The sequence below is a fragment of the Ranitomeya imitator genome, chromosome 1 (genome assembly GCF_032444005.1).
Source record: "Ranitomeya imitator isolate aRanImi1 chromosome 1, aRanImi1.pri, whole genome shotgun sequence".
In the NCBI taxonomy this organism is placed as follows: Eukaryota; Metazoa; Chordata; class Amphibia; order Anura; family Dendrobatidae; genus Ranitomeya; species Ranitomeya imitator.
The window spans coordinates 54493012-54514569 of NC_091282.1; the positions used below are offsets into that span (position 1 = coordinate 54493012).

Below are 21558 nucleotides of genomic sequence, written 5' to 3' on the forward strand. Positions count from 1 at the left end.
AATGGTTATATGTTTTTCAGTAAAGATTTAATATTTTTTATTAATACATGGCCTTATGTGAAGGTTTGTTTGTTGGTTTTCATATCAGTGTAAGGAGTCAGAAGACCACAGCTCCATGTAGTGGCTGTTCTTGGGTACTGCAGCTCAGATCTTATTCACTTCAATGGGCTCTGTACACGGTTTACATTTGGCAGCAGCCTGAGCAGATAACAGCTGATCATAGGTGTCAGAGCCGCTCCTAGCAATCTATAGGTCATGGAGCCCCCTAAACCCAATTGGTAAGTGATTTTTAGAGAAGAATACATGATGGTGTCCACAAATAAAACAATACATCCATGGAGGAGGAAGCATTGTGCACAACACTGGAGGTCGGGTGCCTGGACACCGACTGGTCAGTCAGGGCTAATACACACAGCAGTGATTTTCTCAGTACAAAAAAAAAAAATGGGCTGAATTTCATCATTGTTTTTAAACAGAGCTCCAACAGGAGCCGCCCCCAACAGGAGCCGCGCCAACAGGAGCCGCGCCAACAGGAGCCGCGCCAACAGGAGCCGCGCCAACAGGAGCCGCGCCAACAGGAGCCGCGCCAACAGGAGCCGCGCCAACAGGAGCCGCGCCAACAGGAGCCGCGCCAACAGGAGCCGCGCCAACAGGAGCCACCCCAACAGGAGCGCCAAAAGGAGCCACCCCAACAGGAGCGCCAAAAGGAGCCACCCCAACAGGAGCCGCGCCAACACAACAGGAGCCCCAACAGGAGGAGCCCCAACAGGAGCCGCCCCAACAGGAGCGCCAACAGGAGCTGCGCCAACAGGGGCACCAACAGGAGCCCCAACAGGAGGAGCCCCAACAGGAGCGCCAACAGGGGCCGCACCAACAGGGGCCTGCCCCAATAGGATTGCTCTCCAGATACGGAGTCAGACTTTCATTGCAGAACATGATCTGACACAAAGAACGATAATCGGACATTTCCACGATTTTGTACGGACCACTGTGCAGGAAGTCAGACGTGAACAGCTCCGCAATCTGTCACAGGTACGACGGCTATTCATAAACACATCAATCGTACGTGAAAAACGGAGGTGTGAATGAGGCCTAACTGATGAAGACACTACTGCCATGTATTTAGTGGGGTCTGACCTCGTCCTGCACAATGCTTTCTTGGTCTTGCCCCCTTGAGGATACAGACATTTTTTCATTTTTTCTCCTAATTGCCCTCCAAGACCTATAACTTTGTTATTTGTAGTTTTTAATGAGACCATTCATGTCACAATATAATTTATGTGAAAACGGCAAATTCTATGATGGGTGAAATTTATGAAAAACAAAACATTCTTCTGGGTTTTCGGCTTTATTTTTACCATGTTCTCTTGGCAGTAAAATGAGTAACTTCGCTTTACAGATCAGTGGCGTTGCAGCGACACAAAATTCATATTGTTTTCCTTCTAAACATTGGTCTGTGTCGTCCGTATGCGGCTTGTTTTTGAGGGATGAGCTTTAGTTTTTTATCAGTAAAACTTTGAGGTCCATAACTCTTTCTGATTACTTTCGATTACATTTTTGGGGAAAACGAAAAAAAAAAAACAGCAATTCTAACACTTTCCTTTGTGTAATTTTTACTCTGTTGTCGGTTTATTCTGGGGGACGCTTACGTTATGGTGAGGCGAGATTACACTCTTCTAGTTTTCCATATGAGGCGAGATTACACTCTTCTAGTTTTCCATATTCCAGTTTTAGAGGCAAATTGAGCAAAAACAGCAATTCTGCATTTTTTTCCTTACTCGTGCCCACCATAAGAGAAATTACAATATTGTATTAGTTTACACTAAGAATGAACACCACAATATCAAAAGTCTTATTTAGATTTCTCTTTTTGATTTTTTTTTTTTTTTGGGGGGGGGGGGGAGATTTGAAGTGATTTTGAACTTTTTGAATATATTTATTTTTAAAATATTATTAAAACTTTCTTTCCTTCTTTTCATTAGTCCCTTCATTTACGGAACACGGGGTCTTTAATATTTTGGCCTAATGTAAAATTAAAAATCATCTATGAACCCCCATCTGCCATGATCAATGACAGTGGTGATCGGTCTGATCTCAGCAGTGACAGTTGGATGAAAGATTAAAAAATTAATCCACATCAAACTCGGAGCACGCCGCAGATTTTCACATTTGCCTGCTCATTCATGTGCCGATCTCAGAGTAAAGTCAGTGGGCAAATCTGCGACAATCTCCAGCATTCACCTCAATGGAGTGGAGTTGCAATATGGGGGGGAAAGAAAGTTTGGTGGAGCCATTTTTTTTTTTTTGTTCTAAATCCTGGATAATCCCCATTTAAAGGGGACCTGTAACCATTTAAAAGGGGGAAGTTTTTGCTTTTCTATTATTTCCAAATATTTTAATTTTAGAGTTTTTGCCAATGTGGGACTTTAGCCTTAGACCAGGTCCAGATGAGCAAATTAAAAAATTGCTCATTTTTCATCCCGGAAAAAAACAAAATACAATTTTTTCCATCCAGATTCCCCCCACCCTTTTGTTGTTTTTTTTTTTTTTTTTTAAACACCGAACACGTCTCCTTGTAATCCATCTGCGGTTTTTAGCATAATTAAAAAAGCCAACGTCTGAATGAATCCAAAATTAAAACCTTTCTATCCTAACAGTGGGGTTGTCAGATACCAATTTCCACGCTACAGCCGCTTTAATGATAGCAAGCAGAGATCATGGAAATGGAATGGCGCTGAAGTACCGTATATTAGAAAGTTTTCTATCTTTTCTTTTTGGAATTTGTTAATCCCTCCCAGACAGAGAATTTTGTTTACCCCCAAAGAGTCACAACTTTTTTTTTACTTCTTTCCAGGACATTTTTTTTTTTTTCACGGGATGAGTTGTAGTTTTTCAATGTCACCACTTTACCATATAGTGTACTGATAGACAAAAAAAAAAAAATCTAAAAGAAAAAATGTCTTGGCATCATGATTCTTGATATCAGTATGATGACGGCGATAACAAATTTATAGATTTTTTTTAATTATTTTTATTTTAGGGTTTAAAAACAATTTTCTGAACTTTTTTTTGTCGCTATTTTCTGAGACCTGAAACTTTTTCTGTATAAGGCTGGAGTCACACACAACGTATAAAAAATAAAAATAAAAAAAAAAAAATCACAGAAATGTTCCGGAACAGTGATCCGTATGTTATCAGTGTACAGTGCGAGGATCGCATCTAAGCATCCGTGTGACATCCGTACGGCGAGATTTTCTCGCCACCTTGCAAAATGGACATATAATGGATCCATGGGCTCAAATATTCATGAAAACATATATATATATATATATATATATATATATATATATATATATATATAATATCTTTATATTTCATACAGCGCTAGATAGCAGGATAGCTGATAATTCAATTGCCGGCTTTTGCTAAATCATTACAGAACATGACAGGATATGAGACATGGTTACATACAGTAAACCATTTCATATCCATTAGATTTTTACATATTCCTCACTAATAATGTTAGAAGTGTCCATGTGCAAAATCTGGGAGCTGTAGGTGTTAAATTAAAGAGTTAATTCGTGGAAAAAACTGGCGTGGGCTCCCGCGCAATTTTCTCCTCCACAGTGGGAAAGCCAGTGACTGAGGGCAGATATTAATAGCCTAGAGAGGGTCCATGGATATTGCGCCCCAAACTACCCCCCCCCCCCACTAAAAACACCTGCCCCCAGCCACCCCAGAAATGGCGCATCTATAAGATGTGCCTATTCCGGCAGTTAGCCCCTATCTTCCCACTCCCGAGTAGCAGTGGGATATGGGGTAATAAAGGGTTAATGTCACCTTGCTATTGTAAGGTGACATTAAGCCTGTTTAATAATGGAGAGGTGTCAATAAGATGCCTATCCATTATTAATCCAAAAGTAGTAAAGGGTTAAAAATACACACACATTAAGAATAAAGTCTTTTAATGAAATAATGAAACACAGAGGTTTAACATCTTTATTGTACGCTCAATACAAGCGAAGCCCTCGTTCTTCTGTAAAAAATTCCAAAATAAAAAAAGCAACAATATCCCATACCTGTCCGACGTACAGTCAAGTCCCACACTGCAAGATTTTAAACCTGTGTGTTTCATTATTTCATTAAAAGACTTTATTCTTAATGTGTGTGTGTATTTTAACCCTTTTCTAATATTGGATCAATAAAGGATAGGCGTCTTATTGACGCCTCTCCATTATTAACCCGGCTTAATGTCACCTTACAATAGCAAGGTGTCAGTAACCCCTTATTACCCCATATGCAAGCTCTACAGGGGAGAGGGAAGAGAGTGGCCAAGTGCCAGAATAGGCGCATCTTACAGATGTGCCTCTTCTGGGGTGGCTGGGGGCAGATGTTTTTAGCTGGGGGGGGAGGGGAGAACAATTTACTCTGGCGGAGAAAATTGTGTGGGAGCCCACGACAATTTTTTTTTACAGGAATTAACCCTTTAATTTAAACACCTATCAAATTTCACACACAAATTACTAACACTATAAGGCCTCTTTCACACGTCAGTGTCTCCGGTACGTGTACTGACAGTTTTCTCACGTACCGGAGACACTGACACACGTAGACCCATTCAAATAAATGGGTCTATGCACATGTCTCCGTGTTTTCACGGACCGTGTGTCCATGTTGAAAACACGGAGACATGTCCGTTTTTCTCCGGCAGCACGGTCCGCAAAGTGTCCCGCACACATGCACACGGAGAACAGTGTGCACTCTCCTCCGTGTACACGTACCGCCCGCAGGAGAGACAGCGCTACAGTAAGCGCTGTCCCCCCCGTGTCTGGTGCTGAAGTCGGAATTCATCCCTTCTTCCCAGCAGCGTTCGCTGGAAAGAAGGAATGAAAAATCTTTTTTTTTTTTTTCTTTTCCCTCAAAAATAAAGTTTGTGCGTCCCCTCCTGCCTCCCATCCCCTGTGCGCCCCCCTGCTTGCCAGGAAATACTCACCGACACCCAGCTCCAGCGATGTCTCCTCTCAGCGCCGGCAGTAGGCCCTGTGTGAGCGGTCACATGGTCCCGCTCATTACAGTGAGGAATATGGGCATATTCCTCACTGTAATGAGCGGGACCACGTGACCGCTCACACAGGAGAAGCTGCCAGCGCTGAGAGGAGAGAGAAGACATCGCGGGAGCTAGGTGAGTATTTCTATGCAAGGGGCCGGGCGGTGCACGCGGGATGGGAGGCGGGAGCTCAGCAGCAAACTTTATTTTTAACAAAAAAATAACAAAAACTTGATCTTTCATCTCTTCTCTCCTGCGGGGGAGAAGAGATGAATGCCGGCTTCAGCACCACGCAGGGGGGACAGCGCTTAGTGTAGCGCTGTCTCTCCTGCACGGTCCATGTGGTCCTCAGGCAGCACACGGATGCCGCACGTGTGCCACACTGATGTGCTACGTGAGCACACGGACACTGATAATTCCGGTACCGATTTCTCTGGACGTCTGAAAGAGGCCTTAGTGAGGAATATGTAAAAATCTAATGAATATGAAATGGTTTACTGTATGTAATCATGTCTCATATCCTGTTTGGTTCAGTAATGATTTTACAGAACCCGACAATAGAATTATCAGCTATTCTGCTATCTCGCTCTGTATGAAATATAAAGATATATATAAAATTCTACTAGATGGTGGCCCGATTCTAACGCATCGGGTATTCTAGAATATGCATGTCCACGTAGTATATTGCCCAGTCACGTAGTATATTGCCCAGTCCACGTAGTATATTGCCCAGTCACGTAGTATATTGCCCAGTCCACGTAGTATATTGCCCAGTCCACGTAGTATATTGCCCAGTCCACGTAGTATATTGCCCAGTCCACGTAGTATATTGCCCAGTCACGTAGTATATTGCCTAGTCACGTAGTATATTGCCCAGTCCACGTAGTATATTGCCCAGTCACGTAGTATATTGCCCAGTCCACGTAGTATATTGCCCAGTCCAGTAGTATATTGCCCAGTCCACGTAGTATATTGCCTAGTCACGTAGTATATTGCCCAGTCCACGTAGTATATTGCCCAGTCACGTAGTATATTGCCCAGTCCAGTAGTATATTGCCCAGTCCACGTAGTATATTGCCCAGTCCAGTAGTATATTGCCCAGTCCACGTAGTATATTGCCTAGTCACGTAGTATATTGCCCAGTCCACGTAGTATATTGCCTAGTCACGTAGTATATTGCCCAGTCCACGTAGTATATTGCCCAGTCACGTAGTATATTGCCCAGTCCACGTAGTATATTGCCCAGTCCAGTAGTATATTGCCCAGTCCACGTAGTATATTGCCCAGTCACGTAGTATATTGCCTAGTGACGTAGTATATTGCCCAGTCCACGTAGTATATTGCCCAGCCACGTAGTATATTGCCCAGTGACGTAGTATATTGCCCAGTCCACGTAGTATATTGCCTAGTCACGTAGTATATTGCCCAGTCCACGTAGTATATTGCCCAGTGACGTAGTATATTGCCCAGCCACGTAGTATATTGCCCAGCCACATAGTATATTGCCCAGCCACATAGTATATTGCCCAGCCACATAGTATATTGCCCAGTTACGTAGTATATTGCCTAGTGACGTAGTATATTGCCCAGCCACGTAGTATATTGCCTAGCCACGAAGTATATTGCCCAGCCACGAAGTATATTGCCCAGCGCCATGTAGTATATTGCCCAGCCACGAAGTATATTGCCTAGCCACGAAGTATATTGCCCAGCCACGAAGTATATTGCCCAGCCACGAAGTATATTGCCCAGCGCCATGTAGTGTATTGCACAGCGCCTTGTAGTATACAGACTTAAAAAATAAACATATACTCACCTCCGTTGAAGTCCTGGCCCTGTGTGCGGTGCACGCGGCAGCTTCCGGTCCCAGGGTTGGTATGGGCGCAGGACCTGTGATGACGTCGCGGTCACATGACCGTGATGTCATGGCAGGTCCTTCTCCCATACCATTCTTGCCACTGGAACCTGCTGCTTGCATGGAGCAGTCACCGGAGCGTCGCGAGGAGCGGGAAAGGCGGCGGAATGTGAGCATATAATGATTTTTTTTTATTATTATTTTTAACATTAGATCTTTTTACTATTGACGCTGCATAGGCAGCCTCAATAGTAAAAAAGTTAGTCACACAGGGTTAATAGCAGCGTTAATGGAGTGCGTTACATTGCGGCATAACGCGGTCGGTTAGCGCTGCCATTAACTTTGTGTGAGCGCTGACTGGAGGGGATAATGGAGCGGGCAGGGACTGCAGGGAGGAAGGAGCGGCCATTTTGGCGCCGGACTGTGCCCGTCGCTGATTGGTTGTGGCTATTTTGCCGCGACTAATCAGCGAGTTGGATTTCCGTGACAGACAGAGGCCGCGACCAATGAATACCCGTGACAGAAAGAAAGACGGAAGTGACCCTTAGACAATTATATAGTAGATTCTATTCTAACCTGTCAGTGTGATGTTACTGTACACCGCACTGAATTGCCGGCTTTTCTATAGGACGCCGCTGCGTATTTCTCGCAGGTCACACGCATGGTCCGGGTGCTGTGCGAGTTTTTCTCGCCCCCATAGACTTTCCTTGGCGAGTCTCGGCCGATATACGGTGACAGTCTCGGCATGCTGCACGATGGAGCTGCCCCAGAGATTAATATTGGTCCGTATTATATTATTATTATATTATATATTATATATATCTCATTATTATACGGGGCTCGCTCTGTGGGTGTCCAGCTGATGGCCTTGTCCATACTGAAATACAGAATTTGTTTCATCTCCTTTCTATTGCATTTATTTATTTTAATTATGGGGCCGGGTGACAACCATGGAAGGGCAAGTCTGGGTTTGCATTATTTTCTCTTTAATCTGTCAAATGAAAAATAAAGTTGAACTTCTGTAGACGGGGAAATGATCAATGATTTTTTTGTACTGGGAAAATTCAGATATTTCTATTTTTTACGTTTTCTTCATGTATTCCGGCTGGCTCCCCACGATCACAGTGCGGGGGGCCCATGGACATCCACACAGACCCCGATCCTGCCACGGTCAGAGGCTGCTCAGCATAAAGCAGCAGTGACGACACTACAATTCCCAGCATTCCCTCACCGAGAGCGTGCTGGGAGTTGTAGTCGCGGACCCGTATATAGGTCTGGGCTACCCACCGAGGGAGAACTGTCCCACAGTCACCCAGGGACCACCACACACAATGCGCACTACAACTCCCAGCATGTCAGTGAGGAGCACACCCCCATCATTGCCATCAGTAAGAGCTCCTACTTACTGACCGTTTCCAAGATGATGGAGGCACCGGTACACACACAGGCGCCGCCGCCGGCCGCTCACCTCCGTCGCCCGCTCTCCGTCCAGTCAGTCGCAGCCTCTTCCTCTCCTGTCACTGGGATGCAGCCGCCATCACCCCACGTCGCCGCAGACAGCTGCGTCACCAGCGTCACGTGACCGCCTCCCGGCCGACAAAAAAAAAAGTGGGCGCGGAAACAGGCGTGCCGTAAAGTGCGGCTATGCAAAACACAGGTAATGGGCGGAGACGATAGCAGAGTGGGCGCGGCTATGTAAATGTTTAGCCGTAAAACGAACTGTGATACGAGAAAAGGGCGGCAACGTGCACCGAGGTGGGCGTGGTCATTTAAAACAAGGCTGCGTGGGTGGAGCAATATGGCAAGACTTGGGATGCTGCTTCCTGGAGTGGGCGTGTTTATGTGGGCAATCACATGTAATAGGCGGAGCTCATGAATTATTTATGCAGCACAAAAAAATTTAACCCCTTTCTGGCTGACTTTTCCTTTTATAAGTTTTCGTATTTTGTTTATTTTTTTTGCTTTTTTGTCTCCAAAAAAACGTAACTTTTCTTTTAATTTTTCAAAGCTGTATGAGGGCTTGGTTTTTTTTTTCTCTTGTTCTTTTACGGACACGGCGACATTTACTTTTTGATCTAAAAAAATTTGATTTAAAAGTTTTTTAATATATTTTTTTTTATCTCCGTTACTGACCAGGCACATTTTCAGGTTTTTTTTCGGATATTAAAAAATTACATTTTATACATTTACTTTTTTTTTTTCATTCTCTCTTTTGCATTTTTTTTTTTTTACGATATCGGAGGGAAAATTAGGGAAATTGGTGTCTGTTTTTTCCCTTTTTTTTATAACTACCTGCGACCACTGAAATCCATTTTCCATCCTGCTCCCCATATCCCACAGGTTGGCGTTTTTTTCTCAGCAGCGGCGAGGCTAGTAATGACAAGTTAGATTAGCAACGAGGTTTTTTTTTACATTTTTATATTTAGCATATATTTATATTATATTTTTTATATATTTATTTTTTTACATAATGTCATAAAAGATCTTTTCGGGGGAAAGGGGGATTTCAATATCTGATTTCTTTTTTCCACCTCCGATTTCCCCTGTAACTGGAATATTAGCCCCAGTGACAGGCGAGATTTGGGGTCCAGAAGCAGCTAAATCATTTTTGTAACTTTTTTTTTTTAATTAATCTGTACTTTATTTGTTAATCACCCACAGGCGACTTAAACCTGCGATTGATGGCTCTAATACAATATTGCAGGATATAGTAAGATTACTGATCTCCTAGGTGGCAAGATGGGGGCGATGTAGGGGCCTTCAGTACCTGCCCCGCTGCCACCAGTGGGCAATGGAACGATCATACCAGCATGTAACTGGTTATACAGCCAGCACATGACTTGTAGGGTGCACACTCAGCTCCTGAGCCCGCACCATGTTTGATTTACACACAGTGGCATAACTAGAACTGAGCCCCCACCTCCATTTTGGTCAGATGTATGGACCTTTGTAGCGTTCTTTATCCCATAAAGAATGACATGTTCACCCTCCATGTAATAATGTGCCCCGTCTTAGCCCCTTTCTTGTAATAATGTCCTCCGTCCTTGTCCCTTCCTGTAATAATGTCCCCCATCCTGGCCCTTTTTGTAATATCCTGTAATGACTCCTTTCTGTAATAATGTCCCTGTCCTGGCCCCTTTCTGTAATAATGTCCCCGTCCAGGGTGCTTTCTGTAATACTGTCCCCTTTCTGTAATAATGTCCTTATCCTGTTATAATGTCCCCCAGCCTGTCTCCTTCCTGTAATAAAGTCCCCCATCCTGTAATAATGTCCCCATCCTGTAATATCCCCATCCAGTCTCCTTCCTGTTGTCTCCCATCCTGTCTCCTTACTGAAATAATGTCCCCATCCTGTCCCCTTCTTGTAATAATGTCCCCATCCTGTCTCCTTCCTATTATAATGTCCCAATCCAGTAATAATGTCCCCATCCTGTCCCCTTCCTGTAATAATGTCCCCATCATGTCCCCTTCCTGTAATAATGTCCCCCATTATGTCCCCTTCCTGTAATAATGTCCCCATCCTGTCCCCTTCCTGTAATAATGTCCCTATCCTGTCACCTTCCTATAATAATGTCCCCATCCTGTATCCTTCCTGTTATAATGTCCCCATCCAGTAATAATGTCCCCCATCCTGTCCCCTTCCTTTAATAATGTCCCCATCCTGTCCCCTTCCTGTAATAATATCCCCATCCTGTAATAATGTCCCCCATCCTGTCCCCTTCCTGTAATAATGTCCCCCATCCTGTCCCTTTCCTGTAATAATTTCCCCCATCCTGTCCCCTTCCTGTAATGTCCCCCATCCTGTCCCCTTCCTGTAATAATGTACCCATCCTGTCCCCTTCCTGTAATGTCCCCCATCATGTCCCCTTCCTGTAATAATGTCCCCCAGCCTGTCCCCTTCCTGTAATAATTTCCCCCATTATGTCCCCTTCTTGTAATAATGTCCCCCATCATGTCCCTTTCCTGTAATAATGTCCCCCATCCTGTCCCCTTCCTGTAATAATGTCCCTATCCTGTATCCTTTCTGTTATAATGTCCCCATCCAGTTATAATGTCCCCCATCCTGTCCCCTTCCTGTAATAATGTCCCCCATCCTGTCCCCTTCCTGTAATAATGTCCCCCATCCTGTCTCCTTCCTGTAATAATGTCCCCATCATGTTTCCTTCCTGTAATAATGTCCCCCAGCCTGTCCCCTTCCTGTAAATGTCCCCAGCCTGTCCCCTTCTTGTAATAATGTCCCCCATCCAGTCTCCTTCCTGTAATGTCCCCCATCCTGTAATAATGTCCCCCATCCTGTCCCCTTCCTGTAATAATGTCCCCCATCCTGTCCCCTTTGTTACATAATGTCATAGGTCCTGGCCTCCGTCCTGTAATAGTGTCTCTCATCCTAGGTCCCTCCTTATGATTAGCCAGCATTGTGCATTGCAGTGAAGGGTTCTGGCTGGTCCCTGCGCAGCAATACAGTGCAGCAGCCAGCGAGCCGCCCTCCTCCTGCATTGGCCCGGTTGCACCCTCTGCTGCTGCGATCCTTACACCCCTTAGTACATGCAGGTCACATACTGAGAAGGAGTTCATCTAGTGAATAGTCTAGGAAGAATGGGCAAGTGTACGGAATAGAGTGACCGAACTGTGATACCTACACCACTAGGTCAGAAGATTCCCAAAGTGTCAGCTCTTGTGCGGTTCTCCTGATATGCAGTGATTAGTACCTAACAATCATGGTCACGGGGCCAAGAGTCATTGATGAAGGTTCTCCCGATTCCATGGCACAAACTGCGCACTGTGACGATAGAGAAGACGCAGAGCATCGCAGCTCCCTGTGTAATCACGAGCCGGGCCGACTGCCCACACCGAGACCTGTCCGCTGCGAAAAAAAAACACCTAAAATGGGCACGAGAACATTAGGAGCCCCCTCCCCTCGGATGAGATCTTCAGTAATGCAGTGAACTATGTCCCAATCTTATCATCTCCTTTTAAAAAGGTTAAAGGGATTGTCCACCTTTGGGAATAATGTCGGTATTTTTGCAATTGGGTTTCATTAAAAAAATTGCAACATGTGCCTGCTACAGCCTCCATGTAATTCTGTATATTTATGGCTGCAGAAGGAGGAAACTAAGAATCTATCAGTGAGCTTGTTAAGACGGTCTGACAGGATGTCTGTCTTTTTTGGAGCTCCGCTCAGCTGATTTATGACCATGGACAGCATCAAAATTGAATGTACAAGAAAACAAGGAGCCTGTAAAAGCCAAACAGAAGGACATTTTTAATAAAGCCCAACTGCAAAAAAGCCTTTTAGCTCCAAATACATGCATATATATATATATATATATATATATATATATATATATATATATATATATATATATATATATTTAAAAAAAAAAAAGTTGTCCCCAAAGGTGGACAACCCCTTTTAAAATGAGGCACACAATATTCCCTGCATGAACCGCCCTGGCTCCAAGGTGCTCAGTTTTGCTGCTATGTGTCCTGATGCTGAATCTATAGGGCTGGCACCCATTGTGATGTCACCGTCCGCCTCACCGGGCATCTGTGATGTCATCAACTCCCACTGCTGTCAGTCTTAAAGGGGTTGTCTACAGATGACCTACTGTAATATCAGATTACCCCCAGCAATCAACTGTTATCTAAACCAAATATAGCACAGCTCCGATCACTGTGTAAAGTCAGATCGCATTCACCTCAATAGGAGCTGAGCTGCAGTACCAGAGATCGGCCACTAGGAAGTGTACAGAGCTGTGCTCTTCTGGACCATACGCGGATTACATCCGGCCGCCCCAGCTGATTTGTGGGGGTCCCGGGTGTAGGAACTCTTACCAATCTGGATACACCATCAGTGTCAAAGTAGTGGACACTTAAGGGACAGCGCTATTCGAATTGACAGAGCTTCATAAAACGTGTATTCCTGTGAATGATAATTTATTATTGGGTCACTCGACTATAAAGTGTATTTTTAATATCTGATCTGGAATGCTAAAGATTATATACAGGAAGAATGTCACGTGTTTACATCATTAATAAATAAAATCATCCCTAATTAGCAGAGATTGCATATTGTCCCTAGAAAGGTGGAGGTGAAGGGCAGAGAGTTTAGTCCGGGGTCCTTTATTCCGGGTGGAGTTCAGTCTGTCTTTTTATTGGCGGTCCCATTCTGTTCCGGAGCGGCGCTCCCATTCGCTGTCCCATTACACTCCAGCTGTAGAGAGAGGCAAGAAACAATGTACATGACTCCTCATCCCCCATAGAAAATTCTCCAGACACCCAGAAACAAGACTTTTATTCACCAGTTTATCCCCTCTGCTCTCTCTCATTTCCAGTTGCCTCTGAGCTGGTGGTGGAGACTAGCTACTCTGATGTCTCTCATACACAGCACACACAGACATGACGGATTCCAGCAATCCTGACTGTATGTTGCACATGATCAGAAGTAGACATAACATGGGGCACATTATACAGCAAGTACTGAGCAGTATAGCTGTGAATCCAGTTCTGGAGTGAGATAAAACACTTACTAGAAGGTGGCAGCATGAGTCTGTGCCCCTCTTATTCTGCTCCCCCCCTCTATGGACTTCAACAGGCAGCGAGATATCAGTCCGTCATGTTTCGAACAAGAAGGATTTTAGCATTCTGTTTGTGCAGGAGGCAGCGGGGAGGAGGAGAAGTGGCTCATAAGTGGAGAAAGAAGCAGATTTCTCTGATGTGATGGCTTTTCTATATTTGCATGTACTGATTTATGAAACGTTTCTTCAAACAGCGGTGTGTGAAACTTCCAACATTCTGATTTTTTCTGAGATCTAGAATATAATGGTGAACTTTTCAGCCCCCCCACACCCAAAAGCGAGGAGGACCCCATTACACACTAGTTGACCAATGCTGGCAAAACCAGTTTAGACATTCCTCTAATATGAACAGGGGTCTGAAAAAGGTTTTCCAGGACTTTGATATTGATGGCCTAGCCAAAGGATAGCCGATCAATCAGAAGCCTCGGGCTGTGCAGCATCCGTCACCTCCATCAGTCAGTTGTTTGCAGCGATCGGATGTAAGCAGTGTACAGAACGGGTAGAACAGCTCAGATCATGGCTTATACACAGCGTGCTGCGCGGTTCTGTACGTCAGGGGGTTACGGACCTGCAGCATGCGGAGGCCTGGAAAAATCCCGTTAACTCTTCTGCTACTCTGACCATCGCTTTTAATGCTTGTCCTAACCCCCCCCCAGTTAAAGTAATGTTCCCATATTATGAAGCGGTGGCCTATTGCTAGTACAGGGTGGAGTCTGTAACAAACCCTCTGCTGTAAGCAGGACTATTAGGATGTAGTCACCTCTAGACTCATCTGTGTGTCTGACCCGACTAGCACATGTTACTGTTTACCATGAGGGGCTTTTAGGCTAACACCTGCAGGACAGGAAACCTGTTCATACTTTCCAGCAGCACGGAGGAGCTGTACCTGTGCGCTGCCGTTGCTTTCTGTCGTGCTCTTGCTCGCTGAGCCTGGGTCACTCTGCACCGCTTTCCTTGGCCATAGTCGGTTGATAAAGGGGGAGATGACGGGGTAGATGATGGGCTCCAGGAACTTCTTGTAGACCCACAGGAGGATGGGAATGACGATGCAGGGGATGCACACCATGGTCACTGGTCTGGAGGCAAGAAGAGAACACCGACTCATGTACAAGATACAGACGTAATGGGCAGAGGAGGGCGCCAGATCCTGGCAGCACAACCTGGAGCTGCGAGTGCCCAGTACTGCCACAGGCCCATCCACAGCATCATGGGGCACAGGGCAACCCCAATACGGATCTGTACTGCCCCCCTCACCTATTACACCACAGGGGGCACAGGGCAACCCCAATACGGACCTGTACTGCCCCCCTCAGCCATTACACCACAGGGGGCACAGTGCAACCCCAATACGGATCTGTACTGCCCCCCTCACCTATTACACCAGAGGGGGCACAGGGCAACCCCAATACGGATCTGTACTGCCCCCCTCAGCCATTACACCACAGGGGGCACAGGGCAACCCCAATACGGATCTGTACTGCCCCCCTCAGCCATTACACCACAGGGGGCACAGTGCAGCCCCAATACGGATCTGTACTGCCCCCCTCAGCTATTACACCACAGGGGGGCACAGGGCAACCCCAATACGGATCTGTACTGCCCCCCTCAGCTATTACACCACAGGGGGCACAGGGCAACCCCAATACGGACCTGTACTGCCCCCCTCAGCCATTACACCACAGGGGGCACAGTGCAACCCCAATACGGATCTGTACTGCCCCCCTCACCTATTACACCAGAGGGGGCACAGGGCAACCCCAATACGGATCTGTACTGCCCCCCTCAGCCATTACACCACAGGGGGCACAGGGCAACCCCCATAAAGATCTGTACTGATCCCCCTCAGCCATTACACCACAGGGGGCACAGTGCAACCCCAATACGGATCTGTACTGCCCCCCTCACCTATTACACCAGAGGGGGCACAGGGCAACCCCAATACGGATCTGTACTGCCCCCCTCAGCCATTACACCACAGGGGTCACAGTGCAACCCCAATACGGATCTGTACTGCCCCCCTCAGCCATTACACCACAGGGGGCACAGGGCAACCCCAATACGGATCTGTACTGCCCCCCTCAGCCATTACACCACAGGGGGCACAGGGCAACCCCAATACGGATCTGTACTGCCCCCCTCAGCCATTACACCACAGGGGGCACAGGGCAACCCCAATACGGATCTGTACTGCCCCCCTCAGCCATTACACCACAGGGGGCACAGTGCAGCCCCAATACGGATCTGTACTGCCCCCCTCAGCTATTACACCACAGGGGGCACAGGGCAACCCCTATACGGATCTGTACTGCCCCCCTCAGCCATTACACCACAGGGGGCACAGTGCAGCCCCAATACGGATCTGTACTGCCCCCCTCAGCTATTACACCACAGGGGGCACAGGGCAACCCCAATACGGATCTGTACTGACCCCTTCAGCCATTACACCACAGGGGGCACAGGGCAACCCCAATACGGATCTGTACTGCCCCCCTCAGCTATTACACCACAGGGGGTACAGGGCAACCCCAATACGGATCTGTACTGACCCCTTCAGCCATTACACCACAGGGGGCACAGGGCAACCCCAATACGGATCTGTACTGCCCCCTCAGCTATTACACCACAGGGGTCACAGGGCAACCCCAATACGGATCTGTACTGCCCCCCTCAGCCATTACACCACAGGGGTCACAGGGCAACCCCCATAAAGATCTGTACTTATCCCCCTCAGCCATTACACCACAGGGGTCACAGGGCAACCCCCATAAAGATCTGTACTGATCCCCCTCAGCCATTACACCACACGGGGCACAGGGCAACCCCAATACGGATCTGTACTGCCCCCCTCAGCCATTACACCAGAGGGGGCACAGGGCAACCCCAATACGGATCTGTACTGCCCCCCTCAGCCATTACACCACAGGGGGGCACAGGGCATGATAACTTACTGGTATATGGAGATGAGGGGGTTAACAGCTGGGTACATAGAGGACAGGTAGTGGTAGGTGAGAAAGAAGATTATAAAGAGTGCATGGCTGGTGTACCAACAGAACAACCAAAGCTGGAGGGCACTATTGCTAGGAATCTCCCATTACAGGCTAGGTAAATATGGCACAAACAAGCAGAAGAAAGGTAGCATGTATACAACAGGGATCACCAAAAGAGTAATTATTACAAAAAATATATAAACTTTATTGAATTGTAATAAAACAACACTGCAAAGAGTTAAAATCAATTAAAATTGCAAACAAAATTATACATTGACCCAAAATAAGGTCATGCCCCTGCCACACCTCAGTAATATAGAAAATAACCCCGGCATCAAGCCACATACATGTGTAGTAACAATATTTACCCCTAGAAGACAAGGGAGGGATACCAAGAAAAAAACCTGTGACCCTGAAGAAGCCGGGTTTTCTGGCGACACGTGTTGGGCATTTTACGCCTTTGCCTCCTTCATTGTTCGGATCCCTTGTTGCACCGATGTTCCATACAGGCATCGTTCTGCGGTGATCTCATCCACAGGCTCAGGTTGTATCCGCCTTCTCCTTTGCCTTTCTAGGTGGGGACATGTCCCATTGATACAAGCCTTTTCTTGATATGTGCAGTTTTTTTTCCCTGATTATATGCCTTAACAAATGGATTATTGTTCCTCTCTATAGCCTCCTAGGCGTCGCTCTATAGGGGCTGTTTATGCACTGGGCTTAGACGAAATTAACTTCTAGTATCTTTGTTCTGTGGGGGCTTTTTAGCAGACATTATGCAGTTAATAATATACTAAGTCTCTCAAATGAAACCTGTGAATATTGCTCATCTGAATAGTGGATTTTCCTATTGTGCGTCCATTTTACTGTTCTATTCTACAGAATCGGGCCTTTTTGCCTAGTTGCATTCTCTGGACAAGCGGGACCCTTTTTTATCTTGGTATCCCTCCCTTGTCTTCCAGGGGTTAATATTGTTACTACACATGTATGTGGCTTGATGTGGGGGTTATTCTCTATATTACTGAGGTGTGGCAGGGGCATGACCTTATTTTGGGTCGATGTATAATTTTGTTTGCAGTTTGCAATTTTAATTGATTTTAACTCTTTGCAGTGTTGTTGTATTACAATTCAATAAAGTTTAAATATTTTTTGTAATAATTACTCTTTTGGTGATCCCTGTTGTATACATGCTACCTTTCTTCTGCTTGTTTAGGCTGTACCAACAGGCACCGGACGGTACCAATGGGAGAGTGGCTGGCACCGGATGGTACCAAAGGAAGTGTGGCTGGCACCGGATGGTAACAAAGGAAGTGTGGCTGGCACCAGATAGTACCAAAGGGAGTGTGGCTGGCACCGGATGGCACCAATGGGAGTGTGGCTGGCACCGGATAGTACCAAAGGGAGTGTGGCTGGCACCGGATGGTACCAAAGGGAGCGTGGCTGGCACCGGATGGCACCAATGGGAGGGTGGCTGGCACCGGATAGTACCAAAGGGAGTGTGGCTGGCACCGGATAGTACCAAAGGGAGTGTGGCTGGCACCGGATGGCACCAATGGGAGCGTGGCTGGCACCGGATGGCACCAATGGGAGCGTGGCTGGCACCGGATGGCACCAATGGGAGCGTGGCTGGCACCGGATGGCACCAATGGGAGCGTGGCTGGCACCGGATGGCACCAATGGGAGCGTGGCTGGCACCGGATGGCACCAATGGGAGCGTGGCTGGCACCGGATGGTATTGATGGGAGCGTGGCTGGCACCGGATGGTATTGATGGGAGCGTGGCTGGCACCGGATGGTATTGATGGGAGCGTGGCTGGCACCGGATGGTATTGATGGGAGCGTGGCTGGCACCGGATGGTATTGATGGAAGCGTGGCTGGCACCGGATGGTACCGAAGAGCGCGTGGCTGGCACCAGATGGTATTGAATGGGGCATGGCCGGCGCCAGGTGGTACCAACCGATGAGTGGCTGAGGTCACCAGAGTCCAGATGGCATCCATCAGACACTCAGCACCACCGCCTGGCACCAGCCATGTTCCCTTCAGTACCGGTATCTGCGCCAGCTGTCACCTGTACCTCCATACACCCGCAGCTCTGATGCTCCGCCCTCCTATGTGGCCAATGTTAGTGACCTGCCCCCATGTGGCCGTTATAACGCACTGCACCTCCCATACACTGGTGCATAACACACTGCGCGCCATATGTTTATGTCCCTGAGCCCCCACTACACAGCAATGTCCTAAGTCGCCTCATGACCGCCTCGCCCACCGTCAGCACGCTCTACTCACATACACAACGCAGCCCACCGTCACCGACTAATAAGATCCGGACACCGGAAGTCACTGACACTTCCGTAATCACTGACGTCACAGAACCCAGAGCGCTTGTGCTCTGCGCTCGGTGTGAGCGGGCTCCCCTAGCGGCGCATTGTGGGTACTGCGCTCGGTGTGAGCGGGCTCCCCTAGCGGCGCATTATGGGTACTGCAGTGCAGTGAACTGTCATTCTGATGGAGTCAGACAAGCAACAGCCTGCATAGACTCCAAGGTAGAAGGACAGCGCTCCAGCCGGGTGTTAAGGTCCAAAAATCTTCATTTCAGCCATGATAAAGCAGCCAACAGCAACGTTTCAACCGCACAATCGGTCTTTTTCAAGCACACACCAAAATGTTTGGGGCGTCTTAAATAGTGTGGACACCACGCAGGGAGCCAGTCACTATTAAGTACCAGCCCCCTTAACCATATAATATATACAAATAATAAAAACAATCCCAAAAGGGACATCAGACATATGTGCAAGTGTGCATCACGTAAAACCAAATCATCGCCATATAGATAAATACATTTATTCACGCATAGCAGTTCAAACGCATGTTGTTCATCTTCTGATTTCGGTGCGGATATACGCTGTATACTTGTCTCCATAGTGATGAGTCGCCAATAGGAGTCTTTCACATAGCACTTCCTGTATATTTCTGACCACTCATGGTTAATGGCGCCGTGTTCCGCTTTTGGCCAATCAGGCTCACCAATACATTATGTGTGACATAGCGTCTCCAATCAAGTTACTTCTATCAGGAGCAATGTACTTACGTTTGATGGCGGCGATGTCCTATTAGGTCCCAGCACCGAGCAGCAGGCGCGGGCATCGGCCGTGGAGTGCAAACGTCAGCGCTCTACGTCATAGCCACGCCCAATCACCGGATCGGGATGGAGTCGCAGCTCAACGCGAAGCGCCTCTGCAGCTGGGGGGCGTGTACTTAATAGTGATTGGCTCCCTGCGTGGTGACCACACTATTTAAGACGGCCCCAAACATTTTGGTGTGTGCTTGAAAAAGTCCGATTGTGCGGTCGAAACGTTGCTGTTGGCTGCTTTATCATGGCTGAAATAAAGATTTTTGGACCTTAACACCCGGCTGGAGCGCTGTCCTTCTACCTTGGAGTCTATGCAATATCCGGGAAGGGTTCCCTGGACGTGGAACGAGCGCCCTGTGTGAGTGAGTGCTGTCAGCCTTCTTTTGCTTTAAGCAACAGCCTGCACTCTGCCCCCACTGATAGCATCATACCACTGTCTGCACTCTGCCTCCACTGATATCATCATACCACTGTCTGCAATCTGCCCCCACTGATAGCATCATACCACTGTCTGCACTCTGCCCCCACTGATATCATCATACCACTGTCTGCACTCTGCCCCCACTGATAGCATCATACCTCTGTCTGCACTCTGCCTCCACTGATAGCATCATACCACTATCTGCAATCTGCCCCCACTGATAGCATCATACCACTGTCTGCACTCTGCCCCCACTGATATCATCATACCACTGTCTGCACTCTGCCCCCACTGATATCATCATACCACTGTCTGCACTCTGCCCCCACTGATAGCATCATACCACTGTCTGCACTCTGCCCCCACTGATAGCATCATACCACTATCTGCAATCTGCCCCCACTGATAGCATCATACCACTGTCTGCACTCTGCCCCCACTGATATCATCATACCACTGTCTGCACTCTGCCCCCACTGATATCATCATACCACTGTCTGCACTCTGCCTCCACTGATAGCATCATACCACTGTCTGCACTCTGCCCCCACTGATAGCATCATACCACTGTCTGCAATCTGCCCCCACTGATATCATCATACCACTGTCTGCACTCTGCCCCCACTGATATCATCATACCACTGTCTGCACTCTGCCCCCACTGATAGCATCATACCACTGTCTGCACTCTGCCCCCACTGATAGCATCATACCTCTGTCTGCACTCTGCCCCCACTGATATCATCATACCTCTGTCTGCACTCTGCCCCCACTGATAGCATCATACCTCTGTCTGCACTCTGCCCCCACTGATAGCATCATACCACTGTCTGCAATCTGCCCCCACTGATATCATCATACCACTGTCTGCACTCTGCCCCCACTGATATCATCATACCACTGTCTGCACTCTGCCCCCACTGATAGCATCATACCACTGTCTGCACTCTGCCCCCACTGATATCATCATACCACTGTCTGCACTCTGCCCCCACTGATAGCATCATACCACTGTCTGCACTCTGCCCCCACTGATAGCATCATACCACTGTCTGCACTCTGCCCCCACTGATAGCATCATACCTCTGTCTGCACTCTGCCCCCACTGATAGCATCATACCTCTGTCTGCACTCTGCCCCCACTGATATCATCATACCTCTGTCTGCACTCTGCCCCCACTGATAGCATCATACCTCTGTCTGCAATCTGCCCCCACTGATAGCATCATACCTCTGTCTGCACTCTGCCCCCACTGATAGCATCATACCACTGTCTGCACTCTGCCTCCACTGATATCATCATACTACTGTCTGCACTCTGCCCCCACTGATAGCATCATACCTCTGTCTGCACTCTGCCCCCACTGATATCATCATACCTCTGTCTGCACTCTGCCCCCACTGATAGCATCATACCTCTGTCTGCACTCTGCCCCCACTGATAGCATCATACCTCTGTCTGCACTCTGCCCCCACTGATAGCATCATACCTCTGTCTGCAATCTGCCTCCACTGATAGCATCATACCTCTGTCTGCACTCTGC

The 21558-nt window shown here is 47.4% G+C and overlaps 2 protein-coding genes across 7 annotated transcripts in view; both read right to left on the reverse strand.

Annotated features, from left to right (window-relative positions):
* DYM (dymeclin) overlaps window positions 1–8472 on the reverse strand; it is a 328401-nt gene extending 319929 nt beyond the window's left edge. For 2 of the 6 annotated variants that reach the window (XM_069746704.1, XM_069746678.1), the window contains exon 1: window positions 8313–8472. The gene's annotated coding sequence lies outside the window, so the exon portion shown is untranslated. Of the gene's footprint in view, window positions 1–8308 lie in introns of all 6 variants that reach the window. The other 4 variants (XM_069746713.1, XM_069746687.1, XM_069746721.1 and 1 more) reach the window with 3 other exon arrangements.
* Window positions 8473–12821: 4349 nt separating this feature from the next.
* Window positions 12822–18846, reverse strand: C1H18orf32 (chromosome 1 C18orf32 homolog). The gene is made up of 3 exons (XM_069746732.1): window positions 18750–18846; window positions 14366–14555; window positions 12822–13115 (listed from the first exon to the last, which is right to left on the reverse strand). Exons 2-3 carry the CDS (start codon window positions 14543–14545, stop codon window positions 13041–13043), a joined length of 255 nt encoding a protein of 84 aa, XP_069602833.1. The 5' UTR covers window positions 14546–14555; window positions 18750–18846; the 3' UTR covers window positions 12822–13040.
* Between the last annotated feature and the right edge of the window lie 2712 nt (window positions 18847–21558).